The following is a 25073-nucleotide window of genomic DNA, read 5'->3' on the forward strand; positions in this document are numbered from 1 at the left end:
GTTGGGCAGGTCCTCTAGCCTGCTCCCTTAGGGAACTATGGGAGGCAGTTGGCTTCCCTGGGGTTGCCCCGGCTTACCTACTAGACCTGGCCCCAGGCACTAGGGTTTCTCTCAGGGTCTTGGGGCTGGTGACAGAAAGACAGAACTGTGAGTCACCTGCTCTTTGTTGACATCTTTCATGCTTCAGTGAACACCAGTCCCAGAAAAGGGTGGGTGGAGCAGGACAGCCTAAAGTTTCTGCTGTTGACCTGGAGAGGGTAAGAGGTGTTTGCTGGCAGTACTTGGCATTGGAGGTCAGGGAGTCTGGTGGAGTGTCTGCCTGGGAAAAGCTCTGAATTGGGCCAGTTGGACTGAATTGGACTGGATGCCTCTCAATTTCAGAGTCTATTTCCCAGTGACTACATAGCTTCCATTTCAGGGGGCTACATCCTGGACAGAGGGGGAAGCTCAGGGGTGGGAGCCCCACCTAAGTCCATAGCACAGTTGACTCTTGAACAACACAGGAATGAGGGGTGCTGACCCCTTCACAGTTAAAAATCCATGTGTAACTTAATCTGGCCTTCTGCATACACTGATACCCAATATTGGATCAAAAATATAGTTGAACCTTAAACAGTATGAGGATTTTAAAAATCTGCATATGTTGAAAACACTCGTTTGAAAAGATATATGCACCCCTATGTTTATCGAAGCATTATTTATAATAGCCAAGATATAGAAGCAACCTAAGTGTCTATTAATAAATGAAAGGATAAAGAGGATGTGGGACTTATATACAATGGAATATTACTTGGCTATAAAAGGAGTGAAATCTTGCCATTTGTGACAACATGGATGGGCCTAGAAACTATATGTTAAGTGAAATAAGCTGGACAGAGAAAGAGAAATGCTTTATATGTCACTTATATGTGGACTCTAAAAAGCAAAACAAATGAACAAACAAAATGAAACAGGAACAAATTTGTAGATAGAACAAACTGATAGTTGCCAAATGGGAGGGGGTAGGGAATGGATGAAAAAGGTAAAGGATTAGGAAGTACAAATTGACAGTTATAGAAGAGTCACAGGGATATAAAGTACAGTATAGGAAATATAGTTGATAATATTGTAATAACTATGTATGGTGTCAGATGGGCACTACACTTACCAGGGTGATCACTTCGTGGGGTATATGTGTCTCATTACTATGTTGTATACCCAACTGTAGCTGGAAGTAATGAATATAACATTGCATGTCAACCAATTTAAATACATAATTTTTAAAATCCATGTATAACTGGACCCATGCAGTTCAGTAGTTCAAACAAACCCGTGCCGTTTGAGGATTAACTGTACTGTGTGTTTATAAATCGTACTCATGCTTAAATATTCACAGAAATTTGAAGAAAATAGTTAAACTTTATTGAAATCTCAACACACAGAGATGGCTCTAAGGTTAATGGTTTGACAAATGTCATCTCCTTCCAGACAGTAGTGTGTACAGATCACACACATACACTTTCCTGAATAGGCAACTCCACTTGCACAGGGAGACAGGTAATGGAAGAGTTGGAATTCACAGCTCTAAGTCAACCTGGCTTCCAGGTCCACTCCACATTTTTCTTGGGCAAATGACTTTTTTTTGGCCTTCATTTTTGAACAGTATAATGATAGGACCTTTGTGGTAGCCTTCCATCTTAAGGATGTGACATAGGTGAGTCCTGAGTGAAATGCCTAGAAGTCACTTCCAGCTACAGCTGTGATGGACAGTCTTACCCACACACACCCTCCTGGAGCCAGGATCACCCCTCAGGGTTTCCAGGGCCTTTCCCCGCCCTTGCCTCTTTCCCCTTGCCTAGGCTTTTGCACCTGGGCTTCCTGAACTGTCCTCAGGAATTGGGTGGGCATCATCCCTGGTGGAGGGCTCCTCCAATACTTGGGATAGTTGTATCTTCCTAGCTGTAACTCCTAATATATTCCCTTGGCCTTGCTTCTAGGAGTTGGATATGTCCCCTGGGGACTCCAAATGGCTGGACGTGATTGAGCGTGACCTGCACCGGCAGTTCCCTTTCCATGAGATGTTTGTGTCCCGGGGAGGCCATGGGTAAGCAGGCTGGGTGTGTTAGTCTGGTGGTGACTTTAGGCTCTGTCCCTCAGGAGTCAGAAGGTATAAAATGATTTTGGGAGTATCTAGGGAGGCCTAAGAGCTGGGGACCCCAGATTCTACTTCTAAAGTTTTTTCTTTGGTTTGAGTCTGATGGGTCCTCTTAGCATCTCTTCTTACCACTGGGGCAACTTCCATCATTTACTCACCAAAGTGTTACAGCTTGTCTGGCCTGATCGTCATCTGGAAACAGGTTTTAGTGGGGAGAAAGAGGATTAGAGACAGTGGGGTAAGCAGAGGGTATGTAGGAAGGGAGAGATGTGGCAGGCCAGGGAACCAAGACAGACACCTGGGACAGAGGTAGGTTGGCTGAGATGCCATAGCTTCTGGGTGAGGGACTCATACTTCCAGCCCCTGATACATCCTTACCCCATTTCTGGAATCCTTCCCTGGCCTTGCCCCCTGCTTTCTCTTTGAGGCTCTGCTCTCACCTGTTTGTTTGGGGGAAGCCCCTCCCTTTCTCCATCCTCTGGTCATGTGAGAGTTTGTGTGCAGTGGGAGACCGACCCCTTGGTGACTACAATCAGGTCATGTCCCCTCTAGAGAAATACAAATTCTGAGACAGGTCTAGTTTACTGGGGCTCAGGTGAGGACAGTGGGTGGCAGAGTCACACCTGTCATTCCTGCAATGCTTGGCCTCTCCACAGCCAGCAGGACCTGTTCCGTGTGCTGAAGGCTTACACAGTGTACCGACCCGAAGAGGGATACTGCCAGGCCCAGGCACCCATTGCCGCTGTTCTGCTCATGCACATGCCTGCTGAGGTACCACCAGGCCCTGGGGGGCACGTGGGGAGCACGTAACACCTAGCAGCAAAGCCTTATTTCTTCCTTCCCTACAGCAAGCATTCTGGTGCTTGGTGCAGATTTGTGAGAAGTACCTGCCTGGCTACTACAGTGAGAAACTGGTGAGTGCTTTCTGGGCCCAGGACCAGGACACTATCTGTGGCTTCTCCAGGTCTTTCTCTCTGCAGTCACCTATCCCCACCTGAAACCTTCCCAGCCTTCTGTTGCTTTTAAGCTGAAGTCCCCAGGCCTACCAGGGTCAGGTCTCAGTCTTCAGCTGTCTAGCCACTCAGCAGGATCACAGTTCCTCTAGTGCACCAAGTTCCTCCTGCTTCAGCTGTGGCATAGGCTTACATTTCTAACCTTCCCTTGCCCTTCTGATAGTGCGTTCTTTCCCTCACCTTTCTGCCCTCTGGGAGCTTTCCTTGACCCTGACTAGCGAGACCTCTGGCACATACCCAGTGTTCCTGTTTCTGCCATGTTCTGGATACTTACTCCCCTCCCTGTCCCCCTAGTCTTTTTGTTCCTGTGACTCGTCACTAACCCCTTTTACTACATGCTTACAAGGGGACCAACTGTTGGCTCATAGTATCTCAGAACCCAGCATGAAGCTGGCTTCCTGCAGGCAGTAGCCACCTGAGGAATGAATGAACGCTTGCCTGGTGCTGGGGGCCTGGGCATCCCTGCCCTATCTGATACAGGCCCAGAATCATGGCCTCACTGTCCCCCAGGAAGCAATCCAGCTGGATGGGGAGATCCTCTTCTCGCTGCTGCAGAAGGTGTCGCCCATGGCCCACAAGCACCTGAGCCAGCAGAAGATCGACCCACTGCTGTACATGACAGAATGGTTCATGTGTGCCTTCTCCCGCACCCTGCCCTGGAGCTCTGTGCTGCGTGTCTGGGACATGTTCTTCTGTGAAGGTACCAGGCTGAGCTCAAGGGAGCACCCTTACCCCCATCCCAGCCCACAGGGGACCTCTATTTTCAGAGAAACTCCCTAAACTCCCTTGTACTCACTGCCCCCACCTCTCGCCTCATACAGGAGTCAAGATCATCTTCCGGGTGGGGTTGGTGCTGCTGAAGCATGCGTTGGGTTCCCCGGAGAAGCTCAAGGCCTGCCAGGGCCAGTATGAGACTATCGAGCAGCTGCGAAGCCTCAGCCCCAAGATCATGCAGGAGGCCTTTCTGGTCCAGGAGGTGCGGCCCACACCTTCCCCTAAACACTGGAAGGGAAGATGTATGGGCCTTTCAGAGAGGAGCCTGGTAACCCTCTTCCCCTGAGGGTGGGTAGTGCCAGGCTCAGTGCTTAGCAGCCCTCACAGTCTTAGACATCCTTTGTCTGAATGAGAAGAGGGGTCACAGAAAGGCCTAAGTTAGTGGGGCCTTTTCTGTTCTGAACGTCTTCAGAATGAGAGGAGCTGCAACCCCTCACCCCTCTTTCTCCCTGGTACCACATCCATGGCTTTGGCTTTAATTTCCCTTTTGTCTTCCTCCCCTCCCCTCCCCTCCCCTCCCCTTTCGTGTGTGTGTGTGTGTGTGTGTGTGTGTGTGTGTGTGTGTGTGAGAGAGAGAGAGAGAGAGAGAGAGAGAGAGAGAGAGAGAGAGAGACAGGAAGGGAGAGAGATGAGAAGCATCAATTCTTCGTCGTGGCACCTTAGTTGTTCATTGATTGCTTTCTTGTATGTGCCCTGACCAGGGGACTACAGCAGACACCGAGTGACCCCTTGCATGAGCCAGCGACCCTGTGGTCAAGCTGGTGAGCCTTGCTTAAACCAGATAAGCCTGCGCTCAAGCTGGAAACCTTGGGGCTTCAAACCTGGGTCCTTCACATCCCAGTCCAATGCTCTGTTCACTGCGCCACCACCTGGTCAGGCCCCTTTTGTCTTTCTTTTGTGGATGTTTGTCTCTCAGGGGCTGTAATTAGGTGACACACAATTAGGTGAGGGAAGTCATGAGTCGTGAGCAGCTTTCTTCTCTGAGGCAGTGGGTCTCAAGTGTCTGGCTCACCACTGGCAGGATACTTATTACTACTACAGGGAACGACCTTCATTCTTCCTATGATCAGCCTTTAGTGACCAGGACTGGGGAATTCTGAGGCAGGGTGGGGGCCCAGGCTGGGAGGCAGAGGGGAAGGTTTTTCCTGGTGCCCACTTGCCTGTCACTGCTCCCACAGGTGGTAGAGTTGCCAGTGACTGAGCGTCAGATTGAGCGTGAGCACCTCATCCAGCTACGACGCTGGCAGGAGACCCGGGGCGAACTACAGTGCCGCTCCTCACCCAGGCTGCATGGTGCCAAGGCTATCTTGGAGGCAGAGCCAGGACCCCGGCCCACCCTGCAACCTTCACCGTCCATCCGCCTGCCCCCAGATGCCCTGCTCCCTGGCTCCAAAGGCAAGCCCAAGCCACCCAAGCAGACTCAGAAGGAGCAGCAGAAGCAGGGGAAGGCAAGTGGACAGCTGGACAAGACCCCAACGCCAAGTCAAGCCACGGTGGTAGCTGCTGCGGGAGATGCATGTTCCCCACATGATGTGCCCCCACAGGACCCAGTTCACCAGGACCCAGCCCCTCAGAACTCAGCTCCCCAGGATTCAGCCCACCACCGCTCCCAGGAGAGCCTGACGTCCCAGGAGAGTGAGGACACCTACTTGTAACCCTGGCATCTCAGGCCTCCAGGGTGGGATCTCCACACACTTATGTGGTTCATGGACTGACACTCCAGGGCCTGCCCACCGTCTGCGCGCCCTGCTGCCTGGCTACTGGGTATAGAGAGTCGGGCTGGCCTAGGACAGATTCTGCCTGAGCCTCCTTATTTATTTTCTCCAGAGTGGAGCTCAGGTCAGCCCAACTGAGGCAGGCAGAAGTGAGGGCCTCACTCAGGCCCCTCCTCCTGAGGGGATGTTCCCTAGTGCTGGGGCACTTACATGAGGGGAGAGGGTGGGGTGCAGGGTGGGGTGCTCTTGTGTATAATAGAAACATGGTTTTGTACAGAAATAAACAGGTTTGTGTAGAGAGCTGGTGTGCAGCGAGGGACTGGGAAGGGGGTGCCACCCCTGGTGCTCAGCATCTCTTTTTCACTCCCTTCAGAGCCCTCCTCCTGGCCCCAGCCAAGCACCAGAGCCTCTCTGAGAAGTACCTTTGTCAGAGGGGATGCCAAGTCCAGGGCCAGCCTGTTCTTGGTCCCCATTTTCCCTCACTCCATTCCTCTGTGCCACATCTACCATGTCACATGGGTGAGGGTCACCAGGGCCAAAGCCCAGTCTTGGGGCAGAACAGGGCCTGCTCCCTAGGCTTGATCTCTACTCATCACTGATGGAGAGGGGCTCCTTAAGGAGAACTTTTCAGGGTTTTCCTCCTCAAGGCCTGGCCTGGATGCCACTTGGGACACCAATGAGGTTCCGAGTTTTCATTCTGGGTTAGATGCTGGTGCCAGAGGTGGGAGACCATGAATGCCCTTACATGTACAGCCCAGGTCTCCACTGGATGAGTGGGGAGAAGGCTAGGTCTTTGATAAAAGGTAGCCTGTCATTTACTGAGCACTTAGCACGTGCCGCACTGAACTGGTGTGTCACCAGCTGATAGGTGGGCTCTATTCGATAGACGAGGCAACAAGAGCTGAAGGAGAAACATGAAGCTGCCCCAAATTAGTACCCAGAGCCCTCCGCTGCCTCTCCTGACCAGGGTACCAGATAACCTGACTTGCCATTGAGGGCCTAGGCAGGCTCTGTGGTCACAACCCGCCTACTGGTGAGGTTATGGACAGGGTGTCCCTGGGAGAGGCCCCCCTTCTGCTGAGGAAGCAGCTTTCCCAGTCAAACAATAGCGGCTGTTCCTGGCAGGCAACCAAGCTGGGCAGGGCCATGGAGGGAGGGGACAGGAGAGGGAGGAGTAGACTCTCTAGGAGCGTTCAGGCATCTCAGAGCTTCAGTCTGGAACATCTTGTTCTGGTACATCTGGGGATATTGAGGCCTGGGGAGGTCAAGGGTCACATGAGCTTGTCAGGGCAGGCCATCACTTCCTGCCTCCTAACCCTCATGCCTGTGGTTTTCCACCCCATCTATACCATTGATGAGATGAGGGGCTCAGCCTTTGAGGACATTCCCCTCCCCCTGACCCTCCAGGGGACAGGCCAGGATGTGGCGGCTGCACAGTGTTCCTCAGGAACCCACTGAGCCAGAGAGTCCAGAGAAGGAAGGCACTGCCCACTTCCATCCGCCTCCAGTGGAGGCTCCCAAGCAGGCAGGAGGCCTGTGCAGGCCTGCTGGGTGTCAATCAGACCTGAGGCCTGCTTCAACCTACTTGGTTCAAAGCCTCAGATTTGAGACCTGAGGATGCTTGAGCCAGACAAGGGCTCTCCGGAGCATGCTCAGCCTTGCTATCTAGGCTAGCTTAGGTGTGCTGATGCTTGCTCAGCTTTGGGGTCTTAGACCTGAGGAGACTTGAGCAGAACCCAGTCCTAACATCAAAATAAGCCTAAATTGTGCCTAACAAGCCTCAGATCTGTGGCATCTGCCAGTGCTGAGGGGTTCCTTGGGCCTGAAGCCAGTTTAGATATGCTCAGCTAGATGGGCTCTTCTAATGGCTACTGTCTTTGGGAGGCCTCACCAGGGCTCAAGTCCCAAGACAGATCTGAGTACTCAGTGAACCCCAGAAACATGGGCCTGTCCCCTGAAGTCTGAGCCTTGGGCATTCCTGGACCAAGCACTTGGTCTTTAGGGGCCTTCTTAGGCCACCTTCAGCACCCCGCCCAACAGTATGACAGAGGTGGATTGGGGAGACCCTGCTGGGGAGACTTCCATGAGAGGAAGGAGGGAGAAAGGTGCCAGGGTACTTTGTTGAGAGAGAATCATAGGATCCCCAGCGCTTCACAGTGGACCCCTACCCCTCTATGCTCCAGGGATTTCGGTCCCAGACAAGCCTTGATTAGTCTGGCGGCGCTTTCAAACCTCAATATAACCAATCATAAGATCCATATGGGGAGCTGAAGAACAGAAAGGACTCCAGTCTCCTGCAAATTTACCCCCCAAGGCTCCACTGGCAACCTGCAGAAAGGGCGGGGCTTGGAAATGGGGCGTGGGCGGGGTCTGAAAGTCTCGACGGGGTGGGGTCAGCCAGTGATTCCTAAACCAGAGCTAGGGGGCGGAGTCATTCGGAGCGGGATCGGCGGGCTGGAAGAGCGGGGAGTGGCTCTGGCGTTAAAAGGAGGCGTGGCTACCCTGGGTAGGCCGCGCGTCCTGCAGGGCGTGGCTGTCAGGGAGCGGGACGCGCCGCGGGGCTGGGCGGGTCCGACGCGTAGCGGTCGGCGTGGTCGGGGCCGCGCAGCTGCTCCTTTAAGCCTGCGGCACCGCCCCCCCCGTCCCGCCCCCGGCGCGGCCTGGGTCTGGCTGGCTGCGGGGTCGGGTCCGCGCGGACCGCGATGGAGCTGCACATCCTAGAGCACCGGGTGCGGGTGCTGAGCCTCGCCCGCTCCGGTCTTTGGCTCTACACCCACCCTCTCATCAAGCTGCTATTCCTGCCCCGCCGAAGCCGGTGCGCGCCCGGGTTCGGGGGCACAGATTAGGGTGGGCTCCCCTGTTGCCCTGGGACGGGGTCGGGAGATTATAGAGTCGCCGTGAGGCGAGCAGGGGCGAACGGGAGCGGGCAGGGAGGGCCTTTCCACCCCACCCCCCAGCCGCCATCCGGCTTGGCCTTACCCTCCCTGGGACCGCCGCCTATCCGGGGCCAGTTAAGGAGCAAACAGCCTAAGGTGGACAATGCTTAACTCTAGTTGGTATCAAATGGGGGCATTCCTTCCTGGCGACTGCGAGGAGCTTGTTCCAGACACCTCCTTTCGGGTCAGAGGGTCTAGTCTAGGCGACTTCTGGTCCGACCACCCCGGGTTGTCACCGCGGGTGAGCCTCCGCCCTCCCGAAATGGAGGGGCGGAGGGCTCCTGGGGAGGTGGGAGGTGTAAAACAGTTTGCGATTCCGAAGATGTGGCCCACACCCCACTGCCATTGCGAGAAATTTGAGGCTTGAGGGGGCAGGGAGGCGCCCGGCGAAGGAGTCTTTCCGGGCGGATGGAGCGAAGTCTACCTGCCCCCTCCTCCCAACCCAGGCTGAAGATATCCATTCCCCCACCCCCAACCAGGTGCAAGTTCTTCAGCCTGACGGAGACTCCCGAGGATTACACGCTCATGGTGGACGAGGAGGGCTTCAAAGGTGGGAGCTGGCTGGGCTGGGGAGCAATGTCATGCTCCCCTCTTTAGGGGATTCTCACTAGATGCTGAGGCCAGAAGGCAGATTGATCTGAGTTCAACTAGGACTCTACTCACTGGCTGTGTGCCCTTGAGCAAGTCACTTCCCCTCTCTGAGCTGTTCGTTTCCTCTTATGTACAAAATTGGTATAGTTATGGTTCTGATCTAATAGGGTCCCATGAGGGCTTTATAAACAGGCTGTGTTCACACACTTAGCAGCCTCAGATGGCAGCAGGGCTTCAGATATACTTGCTGGCAAGAATCAGAGGTTCCTGTGGCTGTTACAATCCCCTGGCCATTATTTTTCCCTGGACTTCTCTCCCTGCTGTTGGTCATGCCCTCCCTGGCTGTCTGGGAACTCCAGAAGTCTGAGTTGGGGTAGGCATGCAGGAGCAGGCAGCCAGCCCAGGCGAGGGTCCTGGGGGGGGGGGGGCGCACTTAACTATGCTTGGGCAATTAGCAAGCCACCTTGGCCCCAGCCCCTGGTCTGGACTGGACGCCAGCCTAGCCCCCCTACCAGACCCCTCCCTGGCCTCTGGAGCTGGCATCGGGTCCTACTCCTGCCAGCCTGAGCTATCCTCACAGGCCTGGAGTCTCAGGCCAGCCAAATGGGGCTTGACCCATCTCCTACTGCACTCCCTCAGGCCTTAGTTTCCCTGTTTTGTACTGCAGGAAAGTTGGGTCTATTAAGGCAGTGGTTCCCAACCCCCGGGCCGTGGACCGGTACCGGTCCGTGGGCCATTTGGTACCGGTCCACAGAGAAAGAATAAATAACTTACATTATTTCCGTTTTATTTATATTTAAGTCTGAACGATGTTTTATTTTTAAAAAATGACCAGATTCCCTCTGTTACATCCGTCTAAGACTCCTGACGCTTATCTCGGTCATGTGATACATTTATCCATCCCACCCTAAAGGCCAGTCAGTGAAAATATTTTCTGATATTAACCGGTCGGTGGCCCAAAAAAGGTTGGGGACCACCGTGTTAAGGGGGAAAAGAATCTCCCAGGCAACCTGATCTGCTTGCGCCCCCTTGTGGTGTCAGGTGGTATAAAGTCTGTGTTAACCCACAGAACACTGTTGTGAGGTACAGACTGTCATCCCATTTTACAGATGAGGAAACTGAGACTCAGAGAAGTTAAATCATTTGCACCAGGTCACAGGCAAATACAGGGCAAATCTTGGATTTGAACTCAGGTCTGTTTAAATCTGGAGCTCTGATCTTAACTGGAAAGTTTTGATCCCTTGCAGGCCAGCACCTGAAGTACATCTCAGTCCTTGCATACATGCAGGTGTCAGAAGCAGAAATTGGGGGAGGAAGATAAACCCAGTCTCCAGACCAGGCCTTACCTTGGTAGAGCCCTCTAAAGCACAGACAGGGAAACTGAGGGGTAAGGGTCAGCCCAAAGGCCCTGACTGGTCTTGTGCCCTCTGCTTGCAGAGCTGCCTCCATCTGAGTTCCTGCAAGTGGCTGAGGCCACATGGCTGGTGATGAACGTGTCATCCCATAGTGGTGCAGCAGTGCAAGCTGCTGGGGTCACCAAGATCGCCCGCTCAGTCATTGCGCCACTGGCTGAGCACCACGTGTCAGTGCTGATGCTGTCCACTTACCAGACAGACTTCATTCTGGTGAGTTCCCCACAGGGGCCAATGTAGGGCAGTGTGTGTATGGTTGCCTGGGAACCCATGTGAAATGCTATCTTCCGGTGACCCAGGTGCGGGAGCAGGACCTGTCCGTGGTGATCCACACATTGGCTCAGGAGTTCGACATTTACCGAGAGGTGGGCGGGGAGCCTGTACCTGTTGCCAGGGATGATTCCAGCAATGGCTTTCCCCGTGCTCAGCATGGTGAGGGCGCCCTCTGACACTTAGACCTGGGCAGGGGGCTCCTCTTACCACTGAGGCCCTATGCTTGTGCAGGTGTGTCTGTGTGGGGGGGTGGGACTGACACTGACCACCTCACAACATAGGGAGATGGGGTTGGGGAACCCAAGGCAGATTTCTGTAGACCAGGATGCTACACCCTCCAGGACCCTCCCTGGCTGGCCACCAGGGGGCGCCCCCAGCCCACGGTCCTTTTTTCACCTTCCACTTTCTGGTTCCACCCTAGCAGGGCCCAACCCCACGGTGCATCCCATCCAGAGCCCACAGAACCGCTTTTGTGTCCTTACGCTGGACCCTGAAACACTGCCAGCCATCGCCACTACCCTCATCGACGTTCTCTTCTACTCCCACAGGTGGTCTGGTTTGCGTTTAGTCTCTTTGTCCTCATATCATTGTTCCCTATGCTCCGTCCTACCACCTTCCATCCATCCCTTGGTTCTGCAGCTCTGTGCCCCATTCTGTGTCTTGGATTCCTGATAACCTGTGATGCTCATGTACCCATCACTGATGTTCAGGAAAGGTCCCAGTGCTGCAGCCGGAACCCTGTCCTGTAGTGTGAGCAGAGCAACCCCAGAGCCCTGCCTTGGTCAGGCCTTCTGGCCCTGGGGTCTTTTGGAACAGGCAGGGTTCATTGTCCTGCCCAACCCCACCCAGTACCATCAGAAGATCAGGGTCCTAGGACAGGGAATGAAAGTGGCTCAGAGACAGGAGGGCTGGCCCAGGTGTCTGTAGGCTGACTGGGAGGAGAGGGAGTGGGCTGGGCGCCCAGCAGAGTGCTTGAGCCTCATGTCTCTCCCCAGTGTCCCCAAAGAGGCAGCCCCTGGTGATCCTGGACCCAACTCCATTACGTTCTTTGCCTTCTCCCTCATTGAGGGCTACATCTCCATTGTCATGGATGCGGAGACACAGAAAAAGTATGTGACCTCTGCCCTTGGGTGAGCCACAGTTCCTAAGCCAGGTCCAGGGAGGAAGGAGGTGGAGCATCAGACAATGATGTCACCAGGCCCACCTGCCTCCCCAGGTTCCCCAGTGACCTCCTGCTGACCAGCTCTTCGGGAGAGCTGTGGAGGATGGTGCGCATTGGAGGACAGCCCCTGGGTTTTGGTGAGGACTGCGCCCTATGTGCTGGGGGCTTGGGAAGAGCCTGAGGGGCAACTAGGCTGATCCACATGGACCCCTCCTCAACCCTCAGATGAATGTGGAATCGTGGCCCAGATCGCGGGTCCCCTGGCTGCGGCTGACATCTCCGCCTACTACATAAGCACCTTCAACTTTGACCATGCGCTGGTGAGTGCTATGGGCTGGACAGGGGCTCCCAGAAGGACACTGTGGCCAGAAGGGTGGGGGACAAGAGGTAGTCCCAATGGGCCAGGATGTTGGGGCAGCCCTGACCCCTTCCTCCCCCACACCTGCCCACAGGTGCCCGAGGATGGCATCAGCAGTGTCATTGAAGTCCTCCAGCGGCGGCAGGAGAGCCTGGGCTGCTGAGGCTGGAGGGGGGCAGCAGCTTCTGCACTCCCCTCGCTCCGGGCTGCTCGGACTGCTCTAAGCTATTTCCTCAAGCTCTGAGATGAGCCCACTTTCCTCTCCTTTCTCCCCCATTTGTGCAGGGGGACCCCTCCTTCTGCTCTGTATGTAAGCTGCGTGTAGGCACCGGCTCTCACGTGGACACATGTGTCTGCCCACACAGGGGAACACGGTGCTCTGGGCTTCCACAAGGATGCCCTCAACCCATCACTCCCTGCCCAGCCTCAGCATTTGCACATTCCCTGCCTGAGGCTCGAGCCATTCCCTCCTCAACACCTCCTCGGGCCAGCTGCTCCCCGGACAGGGCCCTAATCTCCATTCTGCCTCTGGTTGGGCTCTGTCCCTGGCCAGATGAGTTTTAATAGTGCCTCCCCGTAACGGGGCCTCTAAGAAAAGTATTTTTACATTTCTCTCTTCTATTTTTTTTTTTTTTTTTTTTGTATTTTTCTGAAGTTGGAAACTGGGAGGCAGACAGACTCCCGCATGCGCCCGACCGGGATCCACCCGGCACACCCACCAGGGGGCGGTGCTCTGCCCATCTGGGCCGTTGCTCTGTTGTAACCAGAACCATTCTAGTGCCTGAGGCAGAGGCCACAGAGCTATCCTCAGTGCCCGGGCCAACTTCGCTCCAATGGAGCCTTGGCTGCGGTAGGGGAAGAGAGAGACAGAGAGGAAGGAGAGGGGGAGGGGTGGAGAAGCAGATGGGCGCTTCTCCTGTGTGCCCTGGCCAGGAATCGAACCCGGGACTCCCGCACTCCATGTCAACGCTCTACCACTGAGCCAACCGGCCAGGGCTATTTTTTTTTTTTTAATCAACTTGTTAATAAAGGGCTTGTAGTGACCAGGCTGGGCTGTGTTTTTGGGTGTTGTCTGAGCCTTGGCCACTGCTGCTGTGATGCTCCTTGGGCCCCGCTGCCCAGGGTTCTGGTCTCCCATGTAGCTAGCTTGGGTCTGGGCTCACCTCACCTCACTCAGTTCTCACCTTAAAAGTTGTAGGTGAACCATCATCATTTTAGCTGAGGAACCGAAGCTTTGAGAGTTGATTTAGTCAGAGGTACCTGATTCTCATCCAGGGCTGCCTGGCTCTGCAGTCTGGGTTCTTCCTTCATTCCTTGCTATTCCCAGAATAGCCCAGAAGGTTCTGAACATGGGTAGAAACTCCCAGACCCGCCTGCTTAGGGATCCCGCAGCTCTCCTTGCCAGCTTGGGTATGGCTGACCGGGTACAGAACCTCCTCAGGGAGGCCCCGGAGCACCTTTCTTCCAGGGTGCTGCCTGCTTCCTTTTGGACCGTGTCTGAGTTTGGCTCTCCTTCACAGGAGTCCCCGCTGTCCAGGAGACCTGTCGGTTCTTGTCGGCAGGGCTCTACTGGCGTAGTGGTGGAAAGGGGCCAGCCAGACTGGGGACTTGGTCTGCACACTGGTCTTCCCCTGGCCAAGAGGACGGGACAGGGGCCTGGAGGTCACCTGGAGCCTACTCTGCCTTTGACGGCTACATGTCTGGGCCAGAGGGTCAGTCAGCACAACTGGGCCTGAATTTCCTGTCGTGGAGGGGCCACCTCCCCACTCTGTGAGGCTGGAATTCCACGGTGGCCTGATGGGGCCCCACAGATGTGACAGGAAGGTTATCAGGTGCCTTCAGCCCAGACCCGCCCGTGCTCAGGAAGGGAAGAAGGGTGTGACTTCGTCGTACTCAGAACTTGTGGTGGCTCCCTAGAAAAGTCAGAACGGGGACCAGGCCTCTGGCAGTGTGCCCGTCCTGGTCCTGGGGACCTGGGGGTCTACAGATCAGAGGAGCTGAGAGCACATCCTGGCCTGGTGAGTGAGCAGTCGGGGACCCTGGGCCAGCCGTTTACCTTTGGCCTTAGTTCCCCATGTGCACGGTAACCTGGGAGGCGGCTCCTTCAGGAGCCTGTCCCCTTTGGCCCTGGGTAGGGGGCAAATGCCCTGGGCATTTCTTCATAGTTTATCTTTCGTGGGGGGGGGGTCCCAGTAGTCCCTGGAGAGTCTGTTATGGACCCTGCTTGGCTTGACCAATGTCCTAGGCTAAGGTGGAGGTTTTAGAACCAGAATTCTTGTGGCTGCTTGGCCTGTAGCTAGAGAACCCCTGGCCCCACATTCAGCTCTTGGGGTGGAGGCATCTGTCCATCTGTCTGTCTCCCTCTGAGTCCCTGCTTTATTTGAGTGTTTCTGTCATCCTGGCTTTCCAAGTGTCTTAAGACTCACCCAGTCCCTTAAACCCAACCCAGTTCCTGGGGCTGGCCATGAGACTGGCCTTGGTGAGGGGGCCGCAGGTGGCCTGGTGGGCTGGTTTGACTCAGACCCAGGCTTAGAAGTCTGTACCCATGTGTGTCTCTGTCATGTGTGTATGTCTTGGTGGAGGGTTCTTAGTCCCCAGGGTGTTTTTGCAGGTCACTGGGCCAGTTCCCAACCTTTAGTGAGTTACAAAAGGGGAGATCTGCTTTGAGAGTGCAAGGGACCCACTGGGGTCAGACAGACTGGGCTTGGGAGGGAACGGGACACTCAGCTGAGAACAGGTACCTTCCAGGAATATGACCCTGGGCCTTATCCACTGCTGATGCTCTGGATGTTGTCATCAGACAGCCGTTGAGCTGTCCCAGGCTGAGGTGGGGGCTCATGGAACCATGTCCTTGTCCCACCGAGGCCCTGGGAGGATGTTAGGGCAAAGAAATCAGTCTGGTCAGCCCCGGCCTGGGGTTGAGCTCAGCTTGGGTAATTCATGACTGGGGTTGGGACACCTGCTGACATGCAGCCCACATCCTTGTCCTCTCAGCCCTGGGAGCCCCAGTCCACTTGTCCACATCAGCGCAGCCACTGCTAGGTACGAGGGTCAAGGCCTCAGATGGTGGAATTGAGTGCTCATGGTCACAAAGATGGCAGCCTGGGCTTGGGAGGGCCCTGCCCACAGTCCCTCAGGGAGTGGGAGGGTGCTCTCAGCCCTCTGACCGCCAGCCCGGTGTCCAGCTTAGGCAGGGAGGATGTGGACCTGAGGGGGGGCTCTTGGGTGGGTGGGGGCAGGAGATGAGGAAACCTCAGGCGGGAGAGTCAGCAGCTCATTTCCACCCTTTCTGATTTTATGCCCATACAGAGGAAGTGAACTTTTAATTCCTCCTTGAAGATATTTATTCAGAAATTTAGGGTTTCAAGTCCTCACCTGACCTGGCTGGTTAGCTCATTTGGTTGGAGTGTCATCTCGATATTGCAGACTGGTTCAATCCCCAGTCAGGGCACATACAGAAACAGATCGATGTTTGTCTGTCTGTCTCTCTCTAAAGTCAATACAATGAAATTTTTAAAAAATTAAAAAATAAAAAAGCCCTCACTCTCATCTCCGCCAGGCAGGGCCTTGTGGTCTCATGCTTGCTGAGTTGCTCCCAAGCTGGATTCTTGGTCCTGTGTGGAGGGAGAACTGCACACCCTCTGCATTGTCACCAGGCCACAGGATGCCACTGGGTGGGAAGGGACCGAACAAGAGCCAGGAGGGGGAGCCCAGTCTGCAGCTAGCTGACAGCTGGGGCAGCTGCTTCCCCTGTCCCTGTGTGGGAGAGGGGTGCTCCATTAACATATATTCAACACATGCTGAGTATCCCCCTTAACACAGGGGAAGATGAAGCACAGAGAGGTGAAGAGAGGTCACAGCTGGGCACAGCAGAACCAGAATTCAAAAAGGAGGATCCCGGGGAGGTCCCTGGGGGAAGGGACACTTTAGCTGCACCCTGAGGGATGGGATGGTTTTGCAAGCTCCCTGCAATCCCAGCTGTCTGCGTTGGTGGCTGGGTGTCTGCTGCCGGTGGCAACGAGGACGTGGGCAGGCACGCGAGGCCGGGCCCTGGTTCCTCCCTGACCCTGGGCCCTGCTGGATGGGTGTGTTAGGCAACAGCTGTGATTTTTGTCTCACTTTCCCAGGCCAGTCCTGGCGCTGGGGTTCCAGAACGAGGGCTGTCTCAAACGGGGCTGCCCAGAGCTTCCTTCCCAGAAAGCTGAGCTGCGTGGGTGTTGGTGCGCTGCATGGGTGTGCCTGTGCAGGACTACATGTGCAGTCAGTGCAGGCCTCCGCGTGCATCTGTATAAATAAGTCTTTCGGCCAAAAGTGTGTGTATGTTCCTCTATGCGTGTGCCTAAGTGTCAGGATATCCTGGTGCATACTTGTGTCTCTGCAGGAGTCTGCACGTCTGTGGCTGTACGTGCATCTGATTGTGTATGAGCACCAGCTGTGTGCCTGGCTTTAACTCTGCACGTGTCCTGTGTGTCTGTGACTGGAGTGTGTATCTGTGCCTGTGTGTGTACCTGTGAGCATATGTGGTACACGTTTCTGTGTGTCTGCTTTTTGGCTGTGGCCAGAGACGTGTATTTTTATGTCTGTGTGTGTGCACACACATTTGCATCTTTTGTGTGTTTATGTTCACATTTGTGCCCGTGTGTACCCTCCTGGCCACTTTCTTTCCCCGGATCCACATTCCCTCAGGCCTTCCTGCCTCTCCCTGATCCCAGCAGGCCCAGCTCCCTGCAGTAATCAGGGCCGTGGTGGGCTGTGCTGGACCCATCCCTCCACCTTCCACCCTGTATCCCCTCAGCCTCAGCCTCATTCTCCATGGTCTCCTTCCTACCTTTCTGCCAACTCCTTCTCTGTCCCTTCTCCCCTGTCTACAGCACGAAGCAAGCCTGGACCCCCCCATGATGACACCCTCACTTCCCAGTTTGGCCCACGGTTGTCTTCACCTGTGTTGCTGGCCCAGACTTCCTGCTGGTCTCCCTGCCTCAGTCTCTCTCTCATCTGGCCGCATGAGCACATCATCCCCAGCACACCTCAATCTTCGGCAGACCCCTTCCTCCGGAAGCCTGCCTTTGAGACCCCCCCAACCTACCCCAGCTCTCCTGGCTGCCTGCCACTCAGTGCCTTGTTCATGACATGCTTTCTCCTGGCAGCTGCCTGTCCTGGTTAGGTTGAGGTGAGTATTTTCCAAGTCAACTACCGAGAGCCCCGTGGCAGGTGCCCCTGGCTGTAGCACAGGCGGCCCTGGGAGCCCTCTGACGCTCCTGCCCTCGTAGCCAGCTGCTCTCTAGCCCCTTGGTTTCCTGGGGTCGCTGTATTCTTAAGCTCTGCCTTTTAAAATGGTTTTTTTTTTTAATTGAGGTAAAATTTACATAATATAAAATTAACCATTTTAAAGTGAATGACTCTGGCATTTAGTGCATTCCCGATGTTGTGCGACTGTCACCTCTGTCTAGTTCCGACACATTCTCATCACCCCCAAAGGAAACCCTGTACCCATTTGCTATCCTGCCTCATTCTCCCCAAGCTCCCCCATCCCTCAGCAGCCTCAGGTAACAACCAATCTCCAATCTGATCTCAGTCTCTGTGGATTCCCCTATTCCTGATATTTCAGGTAAATGGAATCACATGCTGACTCTTGGTGTCTAGCCTATGTCATTCAGCATGATGTTTTTAAGGTACATCCAGGTGGGAGCGTGTGTCAGCACTTCATTCCTTTTCATGGCTGAATAGTATTCCATTGTGTGGATGCAACACATTTTTTAATCATTACCTGTTGATGGACATTAGGGTTCTCACTTTTTGTCTTCTAGACTGGAGGTGCCCAGCATTTGCCTTTAACACTATAGTGTCTGCTTCTCTTCCTTATATGCTCAGTCTGTGGATGGGGTGCCCTGAACCCCTCATCCCTTGAATGGCCACTAGTAGCCCCTTGAACAGGGAGAGCAAGCTTCAACGGCCATTTCTCTCCTTGGAGCTGCAGGATTTCTTTTTTTTTGTATCAAGACAAATGCCCAGTTAACTCTATAACAAGAGGGGGAAGAAGGCAGGTCTTCCCAGCACCTGTCCTAGGTTACTTCCTCCAGGCCAGTAGTTGGCATCCCTGCAAGTGAGTCCTGCCTCTGTGTCCTGCGGTCCCCTTGGGACCAGGGCTGTCATTTGTGGACAGCTCCATGGGGACTGTGGCCAGTTTCACCCATCTGTCCCCAATTGTCTTCTCTGTTGAGCAAAGTTTCCGAGCTTTTGCTGCATTGGCTGTACCCATGCAGCTGGCACCAATGAAAGGCTCTGAGAGCCATCCCACTTCCTCCCTGCATGCCCTCCACCCCTCCTACCCCATCCTCATGCTGTGGTTGGACTAAGGACTCTCCCCTGCAAGTGCCGGGAAACCAGTTCAAGCAGCAGAAAAGTACTGCCATCACATCCTGTGTAGCCGGGACACACCATGGTGTTGGCCAGGACTTCAAGCAGGGACCAGAGGCTCAGGGAAATCACTCAGCCTTCCGGTCTTCCTGGCCACATTCTCGCCTTACCCACTTGGCAGGACCCCACCCCCGCCCCATGCAGTTGGGGAAAGGAGCTTTCCACAGTGACAGGCCTGTGACATCCCGGCTCAGAAACCCCAGACATGTGAGGGAGGGTCTCCTGGGTCTGACATTAGTCCTGGGAAAGGATTCTAATTAATCCTGCTCGAGACACAGGTGCATTGCTAGGCCCCAGGGTACCACAGTGCCAGGCTGGGTGGTGTCCCCTCCTGTGGCCTAGGTTCAGAGATAGGCAGTTTGACAAGAGGGTCTTCCAGGCCCCTCCACACGCCGGGTGTTAGTGTATCTGTCTATTCACTCTTCGGAACCTGGATATCAAAAGGCGTTCATAGTAATTTCACTCACCTATGAGCCTTGTCTTTGCCCATTTACCCCCTGCACCAAGGCTGGTGCTGGACACCTACAGCGAGCCACTTAAACATAAGGTTGAGTGCAGGACTGTCATGCTGGTGGCCAAGGCCCGGCTGGTCCACACTGGATGCAGGCAGACAGTAGAGAAACTGTGGAGCCAGAAAGCATTGAACCATTCCTTTTTTTTTTTTTTTTTTTACAGAGACAGAGAGAGGGATATATAGGGACAGACAGACAGGAATGGAGAGAGATGAGAAGCATCAATCATCAGGTTTTTGTTGCAGCACCTAGTTGCTCATTGATTGCTTTCTCATATATGCCTTGACCATGGGGCTACAGCAGACCGAGTGACCCCTTGCTCAAGCCAGCGACCTTGGGCTCAAGCTGGTGAGCTTTGCTCAAACCAGATGAACCCACGCTCAAGCAGGTGACTTCGAGGTCTTGAACCTCAGTCCTCCGCATCCCAGTCCAACACTCCATCCACTGCGCCACTGCCTGGTCAGGCTGAACCATTTCTATTTAATAGAGCAGGGGTCCCCAAACTATGGCCCATGGGCCGCATGCAGCCCCCTGAGGCCATTTATTCGGCCCCCGCCGCACTTTCGGAAGGGGCACCTCTTTCATTGGTGGTCAGTGAGAGGAGCACAGGATGCATCCACATCCTGTGCTCCTGGAGTACTGTATGTGGTGGCGCTGCAAAGCGCTGCGTAGCTCACAGTACTACTTCCAGTGATGCGGGACGCACATGTCACGGCTCCGGAAGCACGTCATATCACTTGTTACGGCTAGCAGTGACAAATATGGAATTGGACATTGACCATCTCATTAGCCAAAAGCAGGCCCATAGTTCCCATTGAAATACTGGTCAGTTTGTTGATTTAAATTTACTTGTTCTTTATTTTAAATATTGTATTTGTTCCCGTTTTGTTTTTTTACTTTAAAATAAAATATGTGCAGTGTGCATAGGGATTTGTTCATAGTTTTTTTATAGTCCGGCCCTCCAACGGTCTGAGGGACAGTGAACTGGACCCCTGTGTAAAACGTTTGGGGACCCCTGTAATAGAGTCTTGCAATGGTGCACGAGCAAACGGGCAAGGGAAAAACCTCTTCTCAGTCAAATGGACAACAAAATGGCTCCTCACGGTGGCGGCAGGCAACCCGCCATCTGCCCTGAGGGCAAGCACCCGCAGCATTACACAGACTATACACACGTGGCGCTGCCCCGGGCTCACACACTAATTAGGCAAAGTAGAAGCGAGTGAGCCTAACACGGCTGTTTGAACAAGTAAATTTAAAAAGCAATTTTGATTTGTCTGTTTTTAAAAATGTAGGATTTTCCTGTCACATGAAGTCTGGCCCCTTCCTATGAGGCTGGCAGGTGCCACTTGTGTAGAATTTGTTCTGAAGTGAATTCTTTAAAGGAAGCTGGAGAAATGCCTTGGCTTTTTCTTTTTTTAGTTTGTTCTTCCAGGAAAATGTTGACATCTGCAGTGAGTTAAAGAATAGATTTTGAACTGGCTTTAGAAAAATCATCGTAAAGGAAAAAGTCAGCATCTTTGACATTGAGGCTTCCCCAAAAAGAGATCTCGTGCTTTGGTGGATTGTGAGTGAGATGACTCTAATTTCCTTGGGGAGAGGTGACCAGAGAGTCATGGCAAAGGCTCCAAGATAGCTCGCTCCCACCTGGTGGAGAGGTGAGCCTGCACTTCCAGGGGCCTGCCTGCAGGGGTACTAAATGTGGGAAGGGGCCATGTCTGAGTCCTGAACCCTGAAGGCCACAGATGACCTTCCTGGGACTTCTGCAGATGGCCATACCTGTATGGTCATACATTTGTTCATTCACTAAGATTTCAGTGAGCACTTACTACATTCAGGGCTTTGGGTGTGCTCCAGAGAGGGGTGATACGGAGTCACCACATGGTGCACACCTTTGGAATTTACAGTCTGGCTGAGGAGGCAACCCACAGTTGTATAAACTTACAACTCTGAAGAGTGCTACAAAGAGGGGCACCATGGTACTCTGGGAGAGTGGAGAGAGCAGGAACAGAAACCCTAGATTGGACCTTGATGTCCAATTTAGTAGGTAGAGTGGTCAGGCAGTAAGAACTACATGTGCAAAGGCCCTGCAGTGAGGATTCAGCTTCCCAGAAGGCCTGAAGAGGGTCAGAAAGGTGGCAAGCTGTAGAAGTGTGAGTGAGATTGGGGAGGTGAGCAGGTCCTGTGGCCATGATAGTGACTTTGGCCTTACCTTACCCGAATGGCAATGGGAAGCCAGGAGGGTGGGACAAGGCTGTGTTGTACAAGCCCTTCCAGGGGGGCTGCAATGGCAACAAAGCTATTTTGCAAGTGGCTCCATTTCACCTTCCTTCCTTGTCTCCCTCCCTCTCTGGTCATTTCCAGCCACACCTGCCATTCTCTGAACTGGTCCTATGGGGTCTTGCCTGCATGTGGCCTCACGCAGTTATCTCCACATCCCTTTTTCTGCACTTTGCATTCAACAAAAGTGTTATCTTCCCAGACCGGTAGAAATACCAACCTCCTCAGCCAAGACCGCCTCCTTGCCTCTGATAGCTCTCACTCCCCAAGGGAGTGGATCTCCTGTCTCCCCGCCATAAGAGCCCTTTGCATTCCTTTTGGTTGAATGAACCTTTGCTCCCTCCCAGCCTTGAGACCTTCTGCTGAGTACCCCACCTCTCAGGCTACAGTTTCCCCATCTACAGGACAGAGATAATTTCTGCTTCCTAAGGTGGTTATAAGGATTCTTTTTATTATTATTATTATTATTATTATTATTATTATTATTATTATTATGTTAGAGAGGGAGGAAAGAGAGAAGAGGGAAGGAGCAGGAAGCATCAACTACCATATGTGCCTTGACCAGGCAAGCCCAGGGTTTTGAACCGGCGACCTCAGCATTCCAGGTCGACGCTCTATCCACTGCGCCACTACAGGTCTGTTGTGAGGATTCAGTGAGCTCACCCATGTGAAATGCTCAGAACTGGGCCCAGCACACAGAAGAGCTCCAGAAACGTGTCAGTTATCCCCACTGGGCACACGCCTGGGCACCAGATAATTTTTGGCTAGACTGTGATGTTTCAAAAATAGGCATTGGTTGTTGTCACCGTGAGAAAAGACAGAACTTGGACTTCCTGGTCCTTGGTTAATGTTTAGGGTTATTTTATTTACAGTGATGTCTCAGTGCTGAGGACTGCTGAGGGAGCCCGTGGCGCTCTGTAGGTTGTGGGCCCTCTGTGGTCATCTTGCCTATCCCCTCATTTCACAGAGAGGCCCTGGGCTCAGAGAAGGTGGCCAGGTAGGGGTGGGGGTGGGAGTTATTCCAGGCCAGCCAGGGAGTAGACAGAAGGGCAGCCCCCTTGTCCCCTGGTCATTCCACTTCAGAGAAGCTGTGTCAGTGTCCCCCCCACCTCCACCTTCTCCGTTTGAAGGTTCCCTGTAGAGGGGCCCGACCTAGGTCTAGGATAAGGTGGACAACAAGAGGCTCCTGCACAGAAGTGAGTTCTTTCTCTCCTCTGCTGCACTTCCCCGAACAGGTGTTAGGCCCCTGGAAAGGGGGATCAGCTATCCAATTTGGGGGAGGCACTGGCAGCAGGGAGCAGGGGGCCATGGCTTCTCATGCCTGTGGACACACCAGATCCCAGAAGAACTGTGTAGCAGTTCTTGAGCCAGAGGATCCCCCAACCCAGGGTGACCTCGCTGACCTCATGGGTAGAGTCTTGCTCACCCCAGGTTTATGTAACAACGTCTTTCCCAACTGTTCTCAGAGCCACCCTGTGACATAAACAAACGTGAGCCTTCATCTGCCCCAGCAGCTGGAGGGTAAGAGTTTTCAAGTGCCTGCTAAGGGCCCGGCGCTTATATTTTTTAAAAATTGAGATACAACTCATATACCATCAAATGTATCATTGTAAAGTACATAATCAGTGGTTTTTAGTGTGTTCACAAGATTGTGCAACCATCACCACTACCTAGTTCAAAAACATTTCATCACCCCAGAAGAAAGCCTGGACCCATCAGCAGTCACTCCCCATCCCCAGACAGCCCCTAACCCCAGTCCCCGCAACCACTAATCTACTTTCTGTCTCTATGGCTTTACTATTCAGGACATTTCATATAAAGGGAATCATATAATATGTGGCTTTTTGTGACTGGACACTTCCACTTAATGTAAGGTGTTTTTTTTGTTTGTTTGTTTTTTGGGTTTTTTTTGTATTTTTCTGAAGCTGGAAACGGGGACAGTCAGACAGACTACCGCATGCGCCCGACTGGGATCCACCCGGCACGCCCACCAGGGGGCGACGCTCTGCCCACCAGGGGGCGATGCTCTGCCCCTCCGGGGCGTTGCTCTGCTGCGACCAGAGCCACTCTAGCGCCTGGGGCAGAGGCCAAGGAGCCATCCCCAGCGCCCAGGCCATCTTTGCTCCAATGGAGCCTTGGCTGCGGGAGGGGAAGAGAGAGACAGAGAGGAAGGAGGGGGGGTGGAGAAGCAAATGGGCGCTTCTCCTATGTGCCCTGGCCGGGAATCGAACCCGGGTCCCCCGCACGCCAGGCTGATGCTCTACTGCTGAGCCAACCGGCCAGGGCTAATGTAAGGTTTTTGAGGTTCATCTGCATCGTAGTATATATTATACATCAATATCTCATTCCTTTTCATGGCTAAATAATAATCTATTGTATGGATAGACCACAATTTTTTAACCCACTTTCTGTTGATGGGCATTTGGGTTGCTTCTACTTTGGGGCTATTGTAAATAAATGTAAATAAATTTGTGTGTAAGTTTTTGTGCAAACTTATGTTTTCAGTTCTCGTAAGTATATATCCAGGTGCGGAACAATTGGGTGTCTGGCATCCCTATGTTTACTCCTTTGAGGAACTGCCAGACTGTCTTCCAAAGTGGCGGTTCCGTTGTGCATTCACACCAGCCGTGTACAGGGCTCAGATTTCTCCACATCCTCTCCAACACTTGCCATTGTTTGTCTCTGATTATAGCCACTCTAGTGGGTGTGAAGTGGTACCTCATTGTGGTTTTGATTTGCGTTTCCATGATGGCTATGATGACGCTGAGCATCTTTTCATGTGTTTATGGGCCATTTGTCTCTCTTTTGGAGAGATGTCTATTCAAATCCTTTGCCCATTTTTGTTTCTTTGGTTTCTTTTTTTAAAGTATAATTTCCATTTCATTTTTTCCCAGACAACTTTTCTCTGGTCCTTACAAACTTAGCTTCTTCCATGGGCTTTAATAAGGTCATGGGACAGCACCCACAGGTCTACATCGAGGTGGGGGTGTTTGGTCCTTCCAGGCTTCACAAAACGATTCCTGACTACCTTGCTGTGAATGGCACAACTCACGCAGTAATGTAGTTTCACATACAGCTTGGGAAGCACATCAGCGTTGAAGATATTCACTTTGGAAAGGGCCCTAGTGGCTGTGGCTCTTACTATGTTTCAAATGGCAAACTTCTTAATGGCCTTGTCCTTGGGCACACACTAGAAACAGCTGGTCCAGCAAATAGGCTGCACATGACCATAGCCTTTTTCGGCATGACCGTTGTTCCTTCTTTTCTTGGTCATCTTGGATGCAAGGACCCAAGAGAGGCCCCTTTGCCCATTTTTAAATTAAGTTGTTTTTCTCTTGATCGTTCAGTTGTACTGCCGTCGTCTACAGAGTGGAACTGAGGCTCAGAAAGGGAATGTGTCTGGATCAAGAACACTGGGCTCACAAGTGGGTTGGCCTCTGCCTCCCACCGAGCAGGTCAGGGGCCACTGCCTCCACCCAGTGGACAAAAGGAGTGGCCT

The 25073-nt window shown here is 53.3% G+C and overlaps 2 protein-coding genes across 3 annotated transcripts in view; both read left to right on the top strand.

The window, feature by feature from the left end:
- Nucleotides 1-5901, top strand: part of TBC1D10A (TBC1 domain family member 10A) — a 29752-nt gene extending 23851 nt beyond the window's left edge. The window contains exons 4-9 of the mRNA XM_066370530.1: nucleotides 1977-2083; nucleotides 2791-2905; nucleotides 2983-3048; nucleotides 3658-3847; nucleotides 3969-4123; nucleotides 5100-5901. Coding sequence (XP_066226627.1) covers nucleotides 1977-2083; nucleotides 2791-2905; nucleotides 2983-3048; nucleotides 3658-3847; nucleotides 3969-4123; nucleotides 5100-5576 — 1110 coding nt within the window. The 3' untranslated portion in view covers nucleotides 5577-5901. The remainder of the gene's footprint in view (nucleotides 1-1976; nucleotides 2084-2790; nucleotides 2906-2982; nucleotides 3049-3657; nucleotides 3848-3968; nucleotides 4124-5099) is intronic.
- Nucleotides 5902-8206: 2305 nt separating this feature from the next.
- Nucleotides 8207-13043, top strand: CASTOR1 (cytosolic arginine sensor for mTORC1 subunit 1). 2 transcript variants are annotated; one of them, XM_066370531.1, is made up of 9 exons: nucleotides 8207-8451; nucleotides 9052-9122; nucleotides 10601-10788; nucleotides 10875-11007; nucleotides 11270-11396; nucleotides 11844-11957; nucleotides 12065-12147; nucleotides 12236-12330; nucleotides 12463-13043. In XM_066370531.1, exons 1-9 carry the CDS (start codon nucleotides 8339-8341, stop codon nucleotides 12529-12531), a joined length of 993 nt encoding a protein of 330 aa, XP_066226628.1. In that variant the 5' UTR covers nucleotides 8207-8338; the 3' UTR covers nucleotides 12532-13043. The 2 variants fall into 2 exon arrangements, with proteins under 2 accessions (XP_066226628.1, XP_066226629.1); XM_066370532.1 differs by having other exon boundaries at nucleotides 11273-11396; nucleotides 12463-13032.
- The last annotated feature ends 12030 nt before the right edge of the window (nucleotides 13044-25073 follow it).

The sequence above is a fragment of the Saccopteryx leptura genome, chromosome 2 (assembly GCF_036850995.1).
Source record: "Saccopteryx leptura isolate mSacLep1 chromosome 2, mSacLep1_pri_phased_curated, whole genome shotgun sequence".
In the NCBI taxonomy this organism is placed as follows: Eukaryota; Metazoa; Chordata; class Mammalia; order Chiroptera; family Emballonuridae; genus Saccopteryx; species Saccopteryx leptura.

Bases quoted from the DNA above. Each gene is read 5' to 3' on its own strand.
- CASTOR1 (XM_066370531.1), top strand. From the start codon at position 8,339: ATGGAGCTGCACATCCTAGAGCACCGGGTGCGGGTGCTGAGCCTCGCC. The intron at 12,148-12,235 runs GTGAGGACTGCG...CTCAACCCTCAG, and splicing joins AGGACAGCCCCTGGGTTTTG to ATGAATGTGGAATCGTGGCC. The intron at 12,331-12,462 runs GTGAGTGCTATG...ACCTGCCCACAG, and splicing joins TCAACTTTGACCATGCGCTG to GTGCCCGAGGATGGCATCAG.